Genomic DNA, 20,647 nt, shown 5'->3' with positions numbered 1-20,647 from the left:
AGGATGAACTGTAATTATTTTGGTGATCCTCCATCATCAGGTCATCATTTTAATCTGTACAATATGTTGGTTCATGACCAAGTATTTGAAAAACTAATGGCATTTCCATCATCTTCAGTTATACTCTGTGCTCAGTGCTGATTAGTAAATTAGTGGAAACTAAGATGATGAATATAATAAACGTTAAACCCTTAAACACAGATGTGCACTGAATCATCAGGACCCTCAGCTGATCTGTGATGTGTGTTGTTTTGTGTGTCTGCAGGCTGTCAGGCTGTCTGATCACAGATGAAGGCTGTACTTCTCTGGCCTCAGCTCTGGACTCCAACCCCTCCCATCTGAGAGAGCTGGACCTGAGCTACAATCATCCAGGAGACTCAGGAGTGAAGCTGCTGTCTGCTCGACTTGAGGATCCAGGCTGGAGACTGGACACTCTCAGGTATGAAGAGTCCTGCTGCAGCCACAGACAGTCAGTGTGAGACTCTGTATCTCGACTGTAGATGGTTCAGTGTTGGGAGGTCTGCTTCGTTTACTCCACCTCCAGTTGTTCAGTTCAGTTCAGGAGAAAAGGCAGCATGGCTTGAATTAAATATTAATTTCTCTTGTGTGGCAGCAAACAACACACATGGTTTCAGTTACTAACTGAGTCTATCCACACACTTTATGGCCGACTACAGTAATAACAGCGTGCACTTTACTGTGACTGCAGCAACATGCTCGTAGCTCTGTCACATACCGGACAGACTCACTCCTACCAACACAACACAGAGTAGTGTTTGTTGTCACTAATTATAGGGCTGCAACTAACAACTATTTTCCTAACCCATTAATCACATAAAAAGACAAAAGCTGATTTATTTTACATTTCCAGCATTTTATTAAAAAATAAAACATTGCTGTCACATTTTCCTCTTTAGTCTTGTTCAGTTCACTTTCAAACAACTTCAGACTGTAAAAGCAACATAAATGTATTAGAGGTGTGGAAATGTCTCCATTATAAGATGCATCACGATGCAGAGACAGAGCAGAATCCAGAGGCTGCAGTTCATGTTGATTGTTGATTGTTCGGGCCTCAGCTGGACAATAAAGTTACGTTGTGACGTTGCTCCCATGTTTTGAACTGTGGGAGGACTACTGACTAACGTTACTGATGTAGGAGGGATGTTGGAGGGAGGCAGAGATCATCTGAGACGGATTAAAAGAGTGTTTTTTAAACGGACATCTCAGGACACATGTCAGATTTTATGAACTTGCTGTGAAGCAGGAACTGGACGAGACTTCCTCACAGCAATCATTAATCACGTTGGCCATTTTCACCTGAAGCTAACGTCTGCAGCCATAAATAATAACTGTTACAGCAGCCCAGCTGATCAGCCGAGATCTAAGGAGGTGCTGTCAACTCTGCTGAGAGAGGTGTGAGCAGCAGAGTCAGTAAATGTTTCATCTTAAAGCCGCCATGTGAAAACTATATTATTGTAGACACACGTGAAAGACGCTGCGGATGGAGACATGTTTTGTTTGATTACTGAAAAGATGCAGCTTTTATTTTGTAACCTGCTGTAGTCTGATTATTGGAAGGACTTTCAGAATAAAAGGGGAATTTAAATGATGAAAAGTAGCCGTGTGCAGTGATATAGATCATCGAGGATGACGAACACTGAGATGCATCGAGAATCGTCGACAGCTGAATCGTAATCGAATCGTGAGGCCGGTGAAGATTCACACCTCTAAAATGTTTGTTACATTAAGAATGCAAAAGTAAAATATAGTTTGTTTTCTAAAGTGCACATAGCACTCCTTCATCCTCCACCATTGATAGTGGCCTCGTGTGTTAGCAGCATACTGAGGATAGCATCAGTCAGAACAGCTGCTGGCTGTGGTGTCATGTTGGCGTCCTTCCTCACAACGTAGTCACCCATGTTGACTTGTTTCTTTGTGAAGTGAGAGACACAATATTATATAATATCAGTATGCATAGTATCACAATTCACATGAAGCTCAGTGAACTCAGTACATGCCTTGTTGTTTGAGGTAATATGTGCTGATGTAAAGGGCAAATACAGATCAGGCCTGTACAATAAAACACAACAACAACAGAGCAGCACTTCCTCACAACATGTGCAAAGTATCAACACATGTTCAACATGTAATAGATTACAAAGGGTTTGTTGAGCCAGTAGATGAAGAAACATGAACAGTCCTACTAGGGGAGAACCCAAAGAGCTGTGATCCAGCAGCAGTCTATGTTCTGCTGCCACAAACTGAGGGACAGTGAGTGACAGTCAGCTGAGAGTTGTTCATGTTATATGTGATGACACTTATTATTTAGTGTTGTGCTGTTATTGTCAGCTTTGGTTATAGTTCTATCTCTGTTGTGTTTTGATCTACTGTACTCGTCTTTACACCAGAATGTTCCTCTCCTTTATCTTCTCAATGTTTGTGCGCTTGCTTTGGCCACATGTTTGTGTTACATGGTGCCAATAAAGACATTTTTGAATTTAGAAAATGAAATTAAACAATAAATGGACATTGTGAATGCAGCCTGAGCGATGCATTGAGAATAAAAAAGGACATGTAATACCAGGGTTCCCGCGGGTCCTTAAAAAGTCTTAAAATGTCTTAAATTAAAATCTGGGTAATTAAGGTCTTAAATTGTCTTAAATTTACCGTAAATTTGCTGTAGGTATTAAATTTCCAGACGGTGCGTTTAATGCCGATAGGAAGGCACAGTGGCCCACCGTAAAACATCTAATAGTGTGTATTTGTTTGATTAACTTGGTACAAAGACCATGTAGTAAATGAGACTCCGCGATTAACTCCGCTGTTTTACAGTACGTCAGCGACAGACACTGACGTCGGGCTGCGTGTCGCCATTACGCGGTTGTCGAGGTGAGCGGTTTAACATGCAAAGATGGGGAAGTGCAAATTTAACAACAAATGGATGGAAGAGGATGTATTTAGGAGGTGGTTGGCGCCGGCTGAAAACAACAATGAGGCAATGTGCAAGTTCTGCAAAAAGATTTTTTCATTAGGGACCATGGGGCTTTCAGTGTAAGTAACGTTACGATTGCGTTTGAAATCGCATACTATTATTCTATTCAGGTCACAGTCTATGTTCACTTAGACAATCTATCAGGGAACAACACATTAGCTCAGAGTTTTGGGGGTGTAACTGTTGGTAGTTGTAGTTGATTTTGTCTAAATATGCCGATTCATGATTTTATGGGTTGCTGTTGTTCGGACGGTTGGGCAAATCTAGCTAACAGCTGTTAACGTCGGCTGTCACTTGTTGCCATAGCAACAGTAAACATTCACGTAAGGGCTAATGAGCTGTAAATAGAGATGCAGAATCAAGCTATGTTGTAGATTAGATATGTTGTATTTTAGCACAGAATACATGATTTTGACAGTTAGTAAACCTATAGAAAATAATTAGTCTAATTTGCAAAATTTACGATTAAATTTATAGGCCACACACACACACACACACACACAGAATGATTTTGTATCTGTATGTATGTATGTATGTATGTATATATAAGCAAGGAATCATTAAAATAACAAATAATAACAAAAGAATAATTGCAATTATCAAAATTAAGTTTGAACAAAATCGGGGGAAAAAATGAAAATGCCAACTGTGAGCTTTGATTGTGTTTACAATAAAATAAATTGAGTATTTTCTACCAAAGAAATTGTTATGACATTTTTGGGTCTAAAATTATATTTGTTGAGGTCTTAAAAAGGTCTTAAAAAGCATTTAATTTGACTTTTAAAATGGTGCAAGAACCCTGAATATATATTTGAACAGAACAGATATGCTCAAGTTTCTATTGTGCAGAAATAAAGACTTGACTTCAGTATGTGTCTTAACCGCTGCTTTTTAAATTGAAACCTGTAATGTAGCCGGGCCCTAATCTTGTGTTCGCGGGAACAACAGGTTTACTAATGGATGAAGTTCATCAGCTCCAAAAGTTCATCCTGTCCAAACTTTTGTCAGTCAGCTGTCCAACAAACAAACACTGCTGCTCATTAAAACACTGAACAATAAGTGACTAAAGGGACAGACACTACGGATCAGTGTAGACCGGTTCTGGGTTTGAAAGGTTTACTAAGTTACCGTGCTGAGTCTCCTTCACCTGTAGTGGCTCCGACGTGCTTTCTCTTTAGGTGCTCAGTGATGTGGTGCTACCTGCCATGTGAGAGCAGCTCTGCACATCTTGTAGCTGTTTTCTTTGAACACTTTAATATAAAGTGCTGCCACACTTTTGATGACTTGGCTCGTACACTTCTCTTCTCTTCTGTAACGTTTGTAGTTCCCGTTCCCTCCGTGGCCTCCTGTATTTTCCTGTATTGCAAATGCTAACGGAGCCCATTCAGAAAGGAGACAGCGCGACTCAGAGTAGCTTCCTGTTTCATCACCTGAGCTACGCCAGGCACGCCATTGGCTGGCTTACTGCTCCCCACCGTAGGAGACCAGAACTGCTGCACTGAATGTGTTTTCCTGACGTATCTTCGGCTCTACCGTCTTTGACTATGAAGTGAAACAGCTCGCTCCGTGCCACAGCGCCTGCATCGTAACGTCAACCAACTAATCCACCGTGAAACTGGTCGGCAGCTGTTTTTATAATGGATTTAATGGGTTAGTTGTCGTGGCCCTAAAAACTTCTAACATTGAATTCAAAGTCAACACTGCACTTCTGTGAGTCCTCAGCAACAAACCTGCCAAGTATAAAGTAGACTGGATGAACGGTTCTGGAGACATGTGGACCACAGACAGACAGACAGACAGACAGATTGCTGGCTTCATAGTCAGATGTTCCTCTGTCACATCTGGACACATCATGTTTACCACAGCAGATTTCAAACTAAAGCTACGTTCACACTGCAGGTCTTAATGCACAATTCCGATTTATGGCTCAAATCCGATTTTTTGTTTGGCTGTTCACATTACCTCTTTAAATGCGGCCTGTCTACGGATTGCTGTGTGAACAGCTCACGCTCCTGAAGTGACCCGCATGCGCAGTTGATCATTGATGACATCACGCCACAGCGGTGTTTACGGAAGCGAACATGGCAACGGCAACCGGTAACGTGGGACTGTATGGCTTAATGCTAAAAACAGTGTGGCGGCAGTCGGCATATTTGTGAGCGGGTGATATCACGAAGGAGGAAGAGGAGAAAGAAAATTCATATTTTAATGATGGCTCTATGCAGAGCATAGACTAGAGCATAGACGGAGCATTCACTGCTGTCCTCCATGTTTGTTTTGATTATGTTCGTGGCTCCCGCCCGCTTTTCAATCAACTTTATTTGTCATTCATTTACAAAACAGTGCAGCGCGGGTCAGAATGACGTCAAAGTCGCATTAAATGCGACCTGGCTGTTCAGATTGCGGTCGCATTCAAAAAAATCCGATACGTATCCGATTCAGTACCACATTTAAATGTGGCCTGAATCTGATTAGAAAATGTCAGATTCAATGCGACTTGTGCTGTTCACACTGTCAAAAGCAAATCAGATATGGGTCACATATGAGCGAAAAAATCAGATTCAGGTCACTTGTAACTGCGGTGTGAACGTAGCACAAGAGACATTTTCTGTCATTTGTTCTGCTTTTAATGGCATCAAACATGACATGAAGTTCTCCTCACAGTAACTATTACTGCTGTAATATCCATCAGATATCAATCCAGCACCAAACTATAGTAACATGAACATGTCAGCACATGAAATTATGCTGTTTCTACCACAAACCGCTTCAGTGACACTTGTGAGCTTCTGGAGGGAAACAGTCTGGTAGTCTCTGTCACTTGGTTTTGTGGCAGAGGTCGGGAACCAACGTCCAACGTTTTCTGATGATTTATTACGTATAAATTGTATTTGTTTATTTGCACAGTAAAACAAAGCAGCAGAAACACAGCGAGAACAAAAAGCAGACTGTGCAGGTGAGATTCAGAAAAGCCCTGAAAGCTTCAAACAGGAATCTGACCTCAAAAGTTCTGACATCCAAATCCAAAAGTCCTGTAATATACAAACATGAGCACAAGCTGACATTGGATCAGACTGCAAGCGTAAGGTAGCCCACAGGAAACAGCACCAACATCCAATAAAATAAAGATGAAGTCATGAATCCAAAAAGAGGTTTGTGTGTGTCCTCACATGTTGTCGTCCTCTTTCACACACACCAACATCCTGTGGCTCTCTCAGTGTGTGAGGAGAGTGGCAGAGGTGAAGAGGTTCAGGAGAACAGGGAGAAGCAGGCCTGATGGACATATTGTGTTTCTGTGTATGAGAGTCATGTCATGTCCATGTCTGCATGCTGAAAGAGGATGTGCTGCTCTGACCCCCCTCCTCCTTTCAGGGTGGAGCCTGCTGGAGTCCGATGGTTGACACCAGGTCTGAGGAAGTGTGAGTGTGTTTTTACTTTGATTCAGCTTCACACTGTGACATCACTCAGTCACATCTGTGATGTCATCATCACACTGATGATACATTAATAACTGCAGCTGTGTTGTGTCTTTTTCTCTCCATCAGATTCCTGTGAGCTCACAGTCGACACAAACACAGTCAGCAAAAGGATCAAACTGTCTGACAACAACAGGAAGATGACATTTGTGTTAGAGGATCAGTCATATCCTGATCATCCAGAGAGGTTTGACTCCTTGTGGACTCAGCTGCTGTGTAGAACTGGCCTGACTGGTCGCTGTTACTGGGAGGTCGAGTGGAGAGGAGATGTTTCTATATCAGTGAGTTACAGAAGAATCAGAAGGAGAGGAGACAGAAAAGACTGTTGGTTTGGATTGAATGATCAGTCCTGGAGACTGAGGTGTGATGATGGTCGTTACTCTGTCAGACACAATAACAGAGAAACAGACATCTCCTCCTCCTCCTCCTCCTCCTCTGGTAGAGTAGCAGTGTATGTGGACTGTCCTGCTGGCACTCTGTCCTTCTACATAGTCTCCTCTGACTCACTGATCCACCTCCACACCTTCAGCACCACATTCACTGAACCTCTTTATCCTGGATTTGGGCTCTGGTACTCCAGTCCTGGTTCCTCAGTGTGTCTGTGTGGTGTTTAGTCTGCAGAGTCTCCTCCTGTCACAGAAACATTGTCAGTGCTGAACAGTTGAGTCTGTACAGGATCACAGTCACATCATCTTTCAGCTTCTTGTAATAAATTCATCAGTGAACTTTGTACAAAATGATTCAAACTGATTGTAAAGATTGATGGTTTCCTCGTCATCAATGATTCTGTTCTGCACATTAAAACTGAGACATCACTTCACTTTGTTCTGCACTTGTTGTATTTGACAGTCGTCAGCATGAAGCTGGTGACTCACAGAAGGACTTTACAGTTTTTTCGATTGCGTAAGCACGATTTTGAAAACAGGAAGCAGAACACCTCAGACCCTTTGCAAAATGAAACACTCTTGTCAAAACTATACACTAATTTATAAAAAACATATTTTGTCACCATATGACACACAAACGCTTCATATTACTTAATTCTGTCTGAACCAGTTACACACTGCTGTTGCTAACCTTAAACACTTTTAGCAATTCTACCTCTTAGTGATTAGAGTACTGTATATGAAGTACACAGAGAGAGTGCAAATATACAATAAGTTCACCAAACACTTGACTAGACCAATGCTGCAGACTGAGGAAAATATCATTTATTTCTCTCCATACAACCAAATCAGTCAACATGGAGAATCACAACAAAACATGTCTGCAGTAGTGTGCATAACACTGTTATCCCAGCAAACAACAATAAACATAAAATACTGGATCCAGTACAGGTTAAAAATTACAGAAATAATAAACAAAATAAAAAAATCTGATAAAGAAAACAGAAAATACAGTACAGAAAATACTAGACATTATCTCTACGCCTAGCTGGATCTAGCCAGAGAATTTCATCCACATCACAGGCGATATCCTCATTGGCAAGACAACGTTGGAAGAACCACCCTTGAATGTCTAATCCACCCTTGCACAGCTACGGCGTCGACTTGGTCACAGGCGTCATCCATGGCCTGATGAGGGGTACCTGAGCCTGGGCCCGGAGATCGTAAACCTTCCACCGCCATGCAGAGAAAAACTCTTCGACTGGGTTAAGAAAAGGAGAGTATGGTGGAAGGTATAGGACTGTGAACTGTGGATTGTGTTGAAACCAGTTCTGGACCAGAGCAGCACGGTGGAATGACACATTGTCCCAGATGACAATGTATTTAGCTGGTGCATTTGGTTACCTGCTGTGACTATGTTATGCAATCGGTCTAAAAATGTGAGTATGTGAGGTGTGTTGTAAGGGCCAATTTTGGCATGACGTAGGAGGACCCCATCCTGCGTAAAGGGTGATGTTACCCCCACATTGCCCTGGGACATTGATTATAGCCCTGTGGCCAATGATGTTTCTGCCTCTCCGTCTTGCTTTGGTGAGGTTGAACCCTGCCTCTTCTATGGAGATACCCTCTCTGAATTCTGCTCAAAAGGATACAGTTGTTTCATTTGGACCTGATTTCTTTTCAGGATGCGTGCCAGTGTTGACAGAGAGACCTGATGGACATTATTGAAAATGGCATGGTCACCAATAATGTTGGCTTGAATTTCTCTGAGCCTGGTGGCATTATTGGCCAAACCCATATTTATTTTCTCTCTCTTGTTGTTGTGTGAATATCTGCCCCCTTCCTCCTCGCCGTTCTCCAGCCTCAATCCTATGTAGAAAATAACACATGTAACCTACTGTAAAATGTCACAGGAAGGGGGATCCAAAGTGCTGATATGGTGCATACAATAAGCAGCTGATTACTGTAACTGTAGACAGATTTTTTTTTTAACCTATTTCCTTGTCGAAACATCCTTATAACAGATGCCACTGTATATCTCCTAACATTTGGCTGAACTCTTAGTCCAGCCTCCCTTTTCTTCTTCTTCTTCTTCTTCTTCTTCTTCTTCTTTTTCTTTTTCTTCTTCTTCTTCTTCTTCTTCTTCTTCTTCCATTTTGGTTAAAGGCAGGTGAACTTACCTGCTGCATTTTTATAGTGCTTGAACCTGATTGGTGTGTCTCCAATTAAGTAATCATGTGTTTGCGCACCTGATGGCTGTAATTTGACAGTCAGTGCTTTGGAATTGCAGGGAAGCGACATCATGATATACTTCTGTGTCTAATGTATACAAGTGTGTTTAGTGTTTTGCAAAAAGTGTGAGGCTGACATTGTGCTTATAGTGGTGCACATCTGGGCCATGTTTTGCTTCTGGAGTTTAAGGTTTTGATAATTTTGTAACACTTGATTTTAGTGTTTGCACGATCGGAAAAAACTGTAACAGCACCAGTAGCACTTGTATGCATTAAGCAACATAGTAGGCCATAACACAAAAAGCCACAGCCTCAACCTGCAGACTGGACCTACTGTCATGTGAAAGTCAACAGGAGGAGCTGCTGGATTTAAAGGTGACACATGGTGGCAGCATGAGCCAAGACTTTACTGACACTTGTGTGCCACCTAGTGTACGTGGGTCAAACTTTCATCCTGTATTATTGCTTTCAGTATGGGCTCATATCAATGGTTTTCATAGCTGATTTGGAGCTATTTTGTTTCCATCACATGTCTTCTTCCAGACTAGTGGGAAGTGACAGTCCAAAACACACATGTATGATTGTTTCAGTTCAGATTTTTGTTCAGGACATTCACAGAAGTTGACCTGATGTAAGTGATCAATGGATAAGTTTCATGGTGATATGTATTAGTTCATTTTCATCCTATCTTCTATCTAAAGATGTATGAAATTTTACAATACATCTTTAAATGCAGTTTTGTCAGACTCTGAGGCAGATATCTCCACTTTCCATATTCACATTTCTGTTTCAAAAATGTATGCAAAGAAGTGCACGTTTCATTGTATAATCCATCATTTGCACATTTAAAATTCAATTTAAGAAAACTCAATTGACTTAGTGTAAATAATCAACTGGGGAAGTTTCATAGTGATATCTAGTTTAATTCTTGACTGTATTCACCTGTAGTGTCTCCCCTTAAGAAAAAACAATCATGAAGTGCTGCAGTGCCACTAAAGGCATGTTCTGTATCACATGTCAACTCAATGTACGTGTGAGCTATATTTACTGTATAAATTACATGATTTAATGACATATTAATTCACATCATGAACTATTAAACTGAAAACACTGAACTGATCTCTGTATAATTCAAGATATTCAACTGTAACTGCATGTGAGAGGATACAACACTCAACTAAATGGAGCACTAAGGTTTTTTCCTATGAGCCTGAAAATGACACCTACTGTGAACCCTGTAAGTAAACCAGAGCAGACGACCAGGAACACAACACCACTCAACAGCTCAGTCCTCAGCTGTTCTTATTTTAAACACATATCACAGATGTCATAGATGTCATAGCAGGAAAAGCACCAGTGGAGCTAGCAGCATTAACAATGGCTCCACTCAGCTATAACTGTGATTCCGTGCATTGATCATGTTAGCTGTGCTTGTCAGGTTAAATGTTCTGTTCAGCTTTAGGTTCACGTGTTGTCTCGGTCAAGCGTCTCCCCTCCTGCAATCACTCTGCACCCCACCAGGGGGACCCATTCCCTCAGTTTGGAACCACTTTTTTAAACCAAATAATATGGTTTACTATTAATTTCAATGCAAATGAATATACACAAATGTTTACAGTATGTGATCATCTTTATTGATTTATGAAGTGTAATAAAGTGTCTTCAAACAGAGTATCCCCCACCAGCCATCATCACCCTGCCATCCTATGTATCACAATCCCTGCATCTAAATTACAGTACATTAGCATACAGAAATAATGAATTCATGATGAGTATATAAATTGAAGTTTTATAAATGTTTATTGAACAGGAAAAAAGGAATAAGATGTCCAGGCGTATTCAGGAATGCGTCATCATCTGACTCGTCCTCTGCAGGTCTAAAACAAAAGCAAGGTTCAGACAGTAAAAGTGAGCAGAGAGTACGGATGAAAGGAAATCTGCTTCTATGAAGGAGTGATTCGCTATAATCAGAAAATTATTATTATTTTCTACTCACAGATCCTCCTGTATCTCCACACTCAGCGTGTTGGCCAAAAGCGAGATGAGGTGCGAGGCCGCTGCTGCTGCTCCAGCGCCTTCAGCAGCTTATCTTGACTCTCCATGATTCTGTTCAGTTTTTCTTCCAAATCTTTCGAGATAACTGAGGTAGAGTAAAAGAAAATGGCATTCATTTAGACATAGGAAGAGATGACAATACTGTCAAAGTAAAACTGAAGTAGCGTCGTTTCAGATCAGAAAACATGTTTGAAACTTTGTAATGTAAATGAACGACCAGCAGAGGTGAGGTGTGTGGACTCACCTCCTCCAGGGGGGCAATCAGTGGGTTCTGTTGGAACAATATTGAACACAACGTGTCATATGTCAGGGGTTCTTGTATGTGAATAAGATTGAATCATAAAAATATGCCAGACTGAATGAGTCAGAGCCAGCCAGGTCTGGAGGAGAGGGCCGGGTGCAGAGCCAGATCCTCTGGAGGAATAAACACCCAGAGTCACATCAGACTTTTAGGATTGAAAAAACAAGTTACGTGAGTGTTTGATCTGGATTCAAACACACACACACACACACACCCTCGGTGTGTGCTGCTGCTTGCTAGCTCTCAGCTAATGTACAGTTAAGTCATTTGGCTGTTTGTGACACTTCAACGCAGAAGGGCAGCTGGCGGTCAACACACCATTAAACGACCACCATTGCTGATGAAAATCTGTCTGATGGGACTCGGGCACAAAGTAATGTTTACATTTCATTCATGTTGCGTTTAGTCTCATTGGTCGAAATCCTTCCTCACTCTTTGACTCTCACTCAGTAGTTATAGCACAGTAGTCTCGTATAACCAGACCTATCTCCACAGCACTGTCAGAGCTAAGCACACCGTTACCTTGAATTCAATTTGTGGATTTCTCTTGTTTGAACATTGCTGGAAACATTCGGGATAATGTAAGTGCACAACTAAACAAAATATATAACAGGGGTCTGGCCGTTATGAGACATTTTGAGAAATGTTCCATATTATATCTTCAGGGGAGAAAGGGGAGAAACACATATTGTGCACCTCTTAAACATTATAGTGTACTTGATTGCAGTTACAGTTGCATATTTCACCTAAAATGAATTGAGTAAAACTTTATGTACAATAAAATGTGACTAAAAACATCTGGATTATTCAGATTCAAATCAAAGATGAACAAAAACTGATCCGGTGATATATATGTCATTGTTATGTTTACAGTTTCTTCTGCTGCACACGAGGGGCAAGATATCAATCTATGTTAACATAGCTTTAATATTAATCAACACTGGCATGGATTATTATGCTGAGCTGTATAAAGTCCAGATCAGTCGAGCCTTTACTATCAGAGTCATTCCAAACAGCATCAATGAATGAGGTTTACCTGCAATAGCATCTTCCAGATTGAACCCCTTAGAGGCATCTGAAAACACAGAATATGAAAGAAAAATGAAAAAAGTAGAGGTGTGTGTGTGTGTGTGTGTGTGTGTGTGTGTGTGTGTGTGTGTGTGTGTGTTAAAAATGAGCCTTGAATGAAGGGTAATCAAATGGGGGGACCTTGCTTTGCTACGTACAGTACATGTATTGTAATTCACCTAGCTGAGGTTTTATATTAACTTAAACTGAACTTTGTAACAGTGAGAACAATAGTGATTTTAACTCATCTTAGTCTAACTGGTATCACACAGTGAGCCCTGACCCAATCTTAAAGCTATCCAGGATGAACGTTCATGAAAATTCTTCCAAATGTCAATGTCTCCTGAAGCTACTTACCTTTGCCGCGAAAATTATCCAAAAAGCCTGTTTGAGAAATAGAAAAATATTTCAAAACAATGTCAACACCCAGCTTAAGATCCACTCCCTCTCCCAGTTACAACACACAATGCATCCCATGATGTTGTGAAACTCAAGAGTTGAGTTTTCACCTCTAAGCTGGAGGAAACAGGGATCTGTGGCTGCTTATGGGAAATCACAAACAGCCATAAAATGTTGTCCAGCCGATAGTCAAATTGCCTCAATATTAGCTGTGAAACCCTTTTAACATACAGCTGATTCGTAACGATTCGATGTAAAGATGCATCCAACAACCCTTCACACTCACCACGCTTAAGTCGATCAACAGCTTCTTCATGAATGGGATCTGTGAGTACAGAAACATCATCAACAGGCACATCAACGGGCGGAAAGACAGAGAGAAAAGAGCCTGAAACCACTTCAGCTTCCTGACAGTGGTGGTGGTGGTGGTGGACTATTGTAGGGTTGGTATTACAGTACTGTGTAACACTGCCTGGATGTTCAGTATTGTATACTTATCTTTAATAACTTGTACCTTCCACAACATTCTCATCCACTGAGCAGCATATATAACAGATCAGACATAACTGTTACACTGGACGAACATATAAAACAGCCAGATGGATTTTCCACAAATTTGCAAAAGCTGGTTTTATGAACGCATTATTACTGATGTGTCATTAGCTGAGAGAAAGTTATAAAAGGCTCTGGTCACTTAACACCTGCATCTGTCGTAAAGTTTACCATGAAGCTACGATCCAGGCTCCAGAGCCAGAGGAGACCTAAACGTGTGGCAGTATAGGTATATACATAATACAAGAAGGAAAAATTAAAAGGCTAGTATGCTAAGGTATGAAGGACTGAAAGGCTTTTGAAAAAAAAAAAAAAGGCTCAATAAATGGTTATTATGCCATTAAATACACTTAAAAAAATAATAAAAAAATATATAGGCATAAGTACATTTCAAAATAAATTAAAGTTTCTGTTTTAATTTGTTTTTGTATGTTTTTACCTCTTTATTGATTCCTCTATTTATTTCATTTTTTTACCATTTTATTTGTTAACGTATTCATTTTCAAATTAATTAATTTATTTACGTATGCATTTGTGTATTTATTTAAGCATTTCTTTGCAAAAGGAAAAGAATACAGGAATAAACACATAAATAATAAACTTAAAAATGGAGGAAAGAAAAAAATAAAATAAAAACATTTCATTACAACTAAAATATCAATTTATGTCACATCTTCGAAATCATAAATCAATTCATGCCTACATTTACTTATTGACTTAATCATTGGCGCATTTCATAGCATTTAAGTGTATTTATTGAGTCATTTCTTTATTTATTTATCTTTGATTGTGGCAGTTTCAGTCCTCCAAACTAAGAAACCTTTAATGAACGTATGCTTTATCATATAATCACAAACTGACTGACATACAAAGAAGCTGGGGCTGGATCCAGTGTGGTACTAGAGCCAGTTCAGACTCTGGTTGTAATCTGTAAAGTGTAATTGGCCACTGATGTCTCAACATTTAATGAAGTAATAAAAATAAAACACCTCTGCCTTAAAGAACGACACAAGTATTCACAGCCTCAACCAATGGTCTATAAAGCCCATGTTTAGTGTATTTTGGTGTCCCCATCTCAAACTGTGTCTCTCTGTGAACATGAAGCCAGACATTACTGGTATCTACAAATCGATTGTTGGGTGTGTTGGCACTGTTGAAAGAAGCTGTTGTGATGAGTCACATCACAGGTTTAAATGTTGGGCGGCAGCAGGAATGGTGCAATGCTGAGGCGTTAACGCAGACGCCTGATGTGGTCAGCTGTCAGTTTCACAACAGTGCCCGTTTCTCAAGCGGGACATGTTGGTGTTGTTAGGACTTGCGTATCTTCGGTCGGCTCCGGCAGACACCAGCCTCATCAGGACACCGGTTAGATAGATTCTCAAGTTACTCTCAAGCTGAAAATATAGTCCCTCCCTTCACTTTACACCAAAGCTGCTGCTCAGACAGTCAACAGTACTGACGTTCAAGATATTTAAATGTATAAAATGACTCTCTGCACATAACCTACAACTATCGTCCTGTTTTCTTATAAGTGCTGGTTCACATGACAGGCTTAGTGTCAGGTTGACTGAGGCCTGAGAGGACTGAGGGGTTTCCATATCAACACCCAAATAATATTTCACTTTCATTACAACTGACTTCTATCTAAGTCTTTAGACAGCAATATCAGTGTCACTCACCATGGTCATCTGCTGCATCAGATCCTGCAAGAGGAAGACAAGGAACACCATTAAACATCAGGTCGTCGTTAGCTGCAACAGCTGAACGTCATGAACGATATAAACTGTGTTCTGTGCTGTGTGAGCTGTTTTTAAAGGTTAACATATTAGGAAGGAACCAGTGGGCTCGTAGCTGAGAGCCAGAGATAAAAATTGTTGATAGATGGTCTGACATATTGTTGGTTTTGGTCTTTTCATGGAGTTGTTGACAATAAAGAAATACACAATTATAAAAACCTCCAGCATTATACTTTAAAATTGGAATTCCAATTTCCAATGTCTCTGCTCCAATCATTCCAATCTGATTGGATCTCATCTCCTCTTGTTCCTATCTAATCTTCTTCTCATGTGGAATGATTAAAAGCTCCTCAACAACACCGAACAGATCACCTTGAGACTGAACTTTTACACCAATAAGCGCAAGGAGCTCTGAGAGTGCTGGACATTTATACGCCTACGATTCACTGACAGCTGGGCAGCTCATCCCGTAGACAACCTGTCTGCTGTGAGGAGGACCTGAGATACACCTGAAAGCTCAGAACTGCTACTAAACAGACTTTAAAGGGAAGATTTTTTGCCAAAGGTCAAAAATTACTTTAAAACTTAAAACTTGAACCCCATGTGTCAAGTCCCTTCCACCTGTTCTGATGTGAGAAATGGATCCCCATGTCAGGGCAACACGTTTTCTATGTTAACTAACAAGAAGTCATATAAAGCCTCTAAGTCTGCCAGGCATCACCTTAAAAAAGGTACATTGCTACAATAACCATGCAATGATCATAACAGTTAGCTTTCGATGATAAAGTCTGTTGTCCACCAGCATTCTTACCTTTCACTGTCACTGTTCCAGTGACCAGAAGAAGGAACGCGACGGTCAAACCAAGCTTCATGTTGACTCTCCTCACAGTGAGACCAGCTTGTGCTGTGTTGCAGAACTTAAGAAGCAGCTGTCCCGTGAATCTGCAGTCCTGACTCCTACCTTTTAAAGACCAGACCGGGTGTGGCAGTCTGAGAGAGCCACATTACAAAAGGTGTATTGCGAAAAATGTTATTAAGGAACCTGACAAGAACAGATTAGTGAAGAACAAACAGAAAACACAGAGAAGACCACAGGACGATTAGTGGCGTGACTGACTGGTATCAGTCTGTGATCACTTGTTGTGTACCACCTGTCTGTGTTACACAACACTCAACAACTGTGCAATTACTTTGTTTGCATTCATTATCATCTATTGTTAAGTACTGATCCCTCCACTGCTTTATTTTTACATTCATATTTATTTATTTAACCTGTTAAGAACCAGCCTCTACTTTGTGTCTCTGCTCAATAATTAACAGAGTGTATCTCTGCAACTACAAGGTCTATTTGAATAATCAAGGTATCATAACAAATGGAACACTTGAAATATTTGTTCAGATGTGTAAGTATAAGTATATATGTCACTGGGTCAGAGTAAATTAAGTTGGCACACAGCATAAATGAAAGATACAGTAACCAGACTCTTGCCAAACCTGGTTTGAATGATGCCCCAGGATCAGCCCAGGTACACTGGTCCAGATGTGGCTGCATCGGGCTGCAAACACCCCAACAAAGCTGACAGAACAGCCTTATTATATTGGCCCAACTCTGGAGGCTGTCTTTGCCTTTATGTATGGTAGATGACAACCTGTAGATTGTAAAGAATGGCTGATAGTCTGCCAGTGCTGCCCCAGGATCTGCCTATGACTCTGACCTTTAGTGCCAGGAATGGGAAAGATTCAATTCGTACAACAAAACCACATATATTAAAATATTAAAATGATATACATATGCTCTGCTTGTCATGATTTGCTTTTGAAATGTAGACTGAACACAAATGATTCATTTCATTCAACAGGAAAAATTATATTTAAACAATTACCAAATTGAATTAATGACCTGTTCTGGGTTTAGAAAGAAAGAAAGAAAGAAAGAAAGAAAGAAAGAAAGAAAGAAAGACAGAGTGCAGTGAGTGTTGGGCATGTAGAACACACCTGTGGTGCACACAGTGTCTCTCTGCACTGACAGCCTCTCCAGCTCATCAGCAGGACTCTCCCGCTGTATCAGCAGCCTCACCGACACACGGACGGGCGGAGGACCACTCCAGCTGAGATGCAGTCCTTCATCTCTCCTGTGTCCAAGGTGATCCTGGTGGCTCTCTTCATCTTCGCCATCCTGCTCATCCTCTACGTGATCCTGTGGTACATCTGCCGGGACGTGGACTGTGACCACAGCATCTGATGGACATGGACCCAGTGACGGAGGACCAGGAGAGCCCAGAGACGGCAGGGTGACCCCTGATCAGCGCCCACCTTCAGGTGACCCTCTCTGTGTTATTGAAGTGCAGTCAGGTGCTTACAGCTGTGTGTGCTCTGCTTCAGCTGGATTCATTCAACATGATGTATGGATCATATGGATATTCAGCGCAAGCCAGATGTCATTTAATTAGTGTCAAATTTAAATAAATGAAATATTTAACATATGTAACAAATAAATACATAAATAAATAAACTTACGAATGGATATATGAATGATAAATGTTTTTGATTTTGGTTTTTTTAGTCCTCCATACATGGTGTAATTTCTATTATTTGGTACTTTATACTTCAGCTCCATTATTTTTCTGAGGCCAATATTGTACTCATAAATTTTACTGTACTATATTTATCTGTGATGTTTAGTTACTGGTTACTTTTCAGATCGTATAGTGTGTAGAGCACTACAGAGCATCTATTTTAATGCTTGTGGAACAAAAAAATACTGATTCATTAATTAAAAAATGTTGAACATAAAATACATCAGCATCCAAATTAACTTCCAAATATGGCCTGATTCTGATTTTTTTGGCAGTCTGTTAAAGGCTTCAGTAGTTCCTCGTCTAAAAGCAGGAGCTTTATCCACTGCTCTTGCTTTTGGCATTTTTCCTCCTGAATGGAACACAGTTTCTGGGTGATAGGTCTGATTTTAGGGCTCAGGTGGTGTGGAGATGTGTTTTTGTTAATATGCTAATTTATACAGCAAGGTCCCCTTAAAAAGTCTGAAACATGTGCAAATTAATTCTCAACCTGTGACACAATACCTTGTAGTCAAATTCAGTGGCACCCTGGTGGACACACAGCAGTTTAGGGGCATGTGAAATCAAGCAGAAACAGCATGAAGACATTTCTGCTGGGTCCTACAGATTCTTCACCCGATGATCAGACTCACTTCATGTTTCCCTTTATTCACTCAACCTGGTATCGGGTTCAGATCAGCAAATGTATTTTGTTTTGTTTCGACCTAACCGATCATAAGCAAGTGACTTGTTTCACCACTGTCACCACTTTTTAATCAACACTGAAGCTGCAGGAGCAGTCTCTGGAGGAGTTAACCTGATGCCCAGCGGGAGAAATAATAATGAGCATGTGCAGCAGGACACAAAGTGCTGAAGGACACCAGGTAGTGACAGCACTGTGTTGGCTTATGTAGCTCTGCATGGCAGACACACACCAACACCACACTATTTCAGTCACACAAAAGCATGTTTAATAATGTAGGCCTACTTATTTGTAGACTATTAAAAAAAATAAAAAAATAAATAAAGATGAATAAATACATAAATGACTCAATGAATAATTTCTTATGCGGTTAACTGCACCAAAAATATAATTAGACATGTAGGCATTCATTTTTAAAAATGTAACATAAATTGATATTTTAATTTTGAATTGCTTCCGTATTTATTTACTATAACATTCAATTTTCCATTTAATGTATTAATTCATCCATTCTTAAGTTTATTTATTTATGAATTTATTTCTTAATTTCTTTTCCCTTTCTATTTTGCACGATAATACATAAATATGTAAATAATTGTGTAAATTAATTGTGACATTTTATCAATTTATAATACCCATATTTATTTTTATTTCAAGAATTATTTATTCAAGTGTCTTTTTTATATATTGTGGTGGTACTGGCAGTAAAATGTGTACAGGCCAGCCCAACCTACATAAAAATATAAACAAAAAACATGTAAATCTAGAGGGAATGCCCAGTGTCCACTACTTGGACAATAAACCAATACAAATGCCTGGGGGATAATGAAACTGAAATGTGCTCCTACAAGCCCCAGTGAAATAAATTGGCAAAACTGAAGGTGTTTAGGGGGGGTTGGGTTTCAAGGGGTTCAAGAATGAACACAGTTTCCTCACTAGAATGACGTGGAGCAGCCAAGAAAACATGATAGGGCCTGAATAGAGCAGAGTTTCTGGCTGCAATCTAAGTGGATGAAGCTCTGAGTGAGGCAGAAACAGATTCAGAATGAGAGTATGAGTCACCTGGGTGCCATTCCCTACCTCTTTAAAGCCTTCACAAAAGGGGCGTTGTCACACCCTGATTGGCTGGGAGGGGAACGCCCCAAGCTGCTTCCACTCCTCAGTCAGGAGTCAGTCTCCACCCTGCACACAGGTGATCTGAATCCCCGGCAATTAGTCCAGAGGGATTTTAAAAATCAGCCCAAAACAAAGTAAGATAGCAAGTCTTAAACAATGGGACTGCTACATTATTACACTATATTTTTCAATATTTGTCAATACATGCTTCACCTCATCACTGAACCTTACGAAATTAGGATTAGTCTCTAATACTTTGTCAGTAAGGTGTTCTTTAGGGTGACTTATTAGTTCACGCTTCTTGATGTTAGCCAGGAGCTGTCTCACTGTTTGAACAAACACTTGCAGCCATCCATGTTGACATCATCTGTTACTTTCAGAAAATGTCTCACAGCTCATTCACCGCTCACCATCTGCTGTGTGGATGCCAGCGGCAAGTTAGGAGAGAGCTCACCTGGCCATGTCTGCTGTCTGCTGATTGTTAAATGTCTCAGCTCTCTGCGGTCTGTGTGAATGATTCTCACACTTTTTTCTAACTATATAAAGCTGTGTATTTTTCACAGACGCATTGTCATAGATGGCATGCAGAATGTCTTTATCATTTGCCCTGCCTGTCATGGTTTTGGTTTTTGGTAGGTTATTTTTTAAATTATTTTGTAGTTATGTCCTCCTGTGTCCTGTTGTCACTTTCTACTTCCTGCTTACCTGTGTTCGTAGGATTCTGTTTCCTTGCTGAGCTCCATTCCTAGGTTGGTTACAGACTTTATAGACATCTCTGCTTCACACAGCATGCTAACTATCAGCCCATGTTACAGCCTGAGGTTCCCAGCCCTCAGTTCAGGCCTCAAATTCAGGTTCCTTCAAGCCTCATGTCCAGCTACTCAGCCCCACCGCCCAACGCCTTGGAGATCCTGCTGCCCAGCACACCCGGGCCTCAACTGCCCAGCACCCCAGAGTCTTTGCTGCCCAGTGCCCCTGCTGACGCCACTCCAGTTCCGGCGTCAGGGGTTCTGATTGACACCTCTGCAGCTCCTAAGTCACCTGAAGCCCCTCCTGGTCCTGGGTTGGCCGACACCC

At 40.7% G+C, this 20,647-nt stretch overlaps 2 protein-coding genes across 4 annotated transcripts in view; one reads left to right on the top strand and one right to left on the bottom strand.

Moving 5' to 3' along the window:
• Positions 1–7,104, top strand: part of LOC311252974 (uncharacterized protein) — a gene marked incomplete at its 5' end in the record, with an annotated part of 50,491 nt that extends 43,387 nt beyond the window's left edge. The window contains 3 exons of the mRNA XM_084346637.1: positions 273–439; positions 6,365–6,411; positions 6,538–7,104. Of these exons, the coding sequence (XP_084202763.1) occupies positions 273–439; positions 6,365–6,411; positions 6,538–7,082 (759 nt within the window). The 3' untranslated portion in view covers positions 7,083–7,104. The remainder of the gene's footprint in view (positions 1–272; positions 440–6,364; positions 6,412–6,537) is intronic.
• Positions 7,105–10,755: 3,651 nt separating this feature from the next.
• LOC311253104 (uncharacterized protein) lies at positions 10,756–20,477 on the bottom strand. Of its 3 annotated transcripts, XM_084346839.1 has the most exons (11): positions 20,276–20,477; positions 17,192–17,525; positions 16,691–16,845; positions 16,008–16,157; positions 15,140–15,163; positions 13,195–13,233; positions 12,867–12,893; positions 12,478–12,516; positions 11,385–11,411; positions 11,082–11,225; positions 10,756–10,962 (listed from the first exon to the last, which is right to left on the bottom strand). In XM_084346839.1, the coding sequence occupies exons 3-10, from the start codon at positions 16,746–16,748 to the stop codon at positions 11,104–11,106; spliced, it is 486 nt and encodes a 161-aa protein (XP_084202965.1). In that variant the 5' UTR covers positions 16,749–16,845; positions 17,192–17,525; positions 20,276–20,477; the 3' UTR covers positions 10,756–10,962; positions 11,082–11,103. The 3 variants fall into 3 exon arrangements, with proteins under 3 accessions (XP_084202965.1, XP_084202966.1, XP_084202964.1); XM_084346840.1 differs by having other exon boundaries at positions 10,756–11,225; positions 16,008–16,186; XM_084346838.1 differs by having other exon boundaries at positions 10,756–11,225.
• Positions 20,478–20,647: the final 170 nt, after the last annotated feature.

The sequence above is a fragment of the Pagrus pagrus genome, assembly GCF_965226575.1.
Source record: "Pagrus pagrus genome assembly, chromosome: 24".
Taxonomy (NCBI): Eukaryota; Metazoa; Chordata; class Actinopteri; order Spariformes; family Sparidae; genus Pagrus; species Pagrus pagrus.
This window is presented reverse-complemented; position numbering and strand designations above follow the sequence as displayed.

Bases quoted from the DNA above. Each gene is read 5' to 3' on its own strand.
- LOC311253104 (XM_084346838.1), bottom strand. From the start codon at position 16,748: ATGCAGCCACATCTGGACCAGTGTACCTGGGCTGATCCTGGGGCATCA. The intron at 13,234-15,139 runs GTGAGTGACACT...CTGTACTCACAG, and splicing joins TGATGCAGCAGATGACCATG to ATCCCATTCATGAAGAAGCT. The intron at 12,517-12,866 runs GTAAGTAGCTTC...CTGTGTTTTCAG, and splicing joins GGATAATTTTCGCGGCAAAG to ATGCCTCTAAGGGGTTCAAT.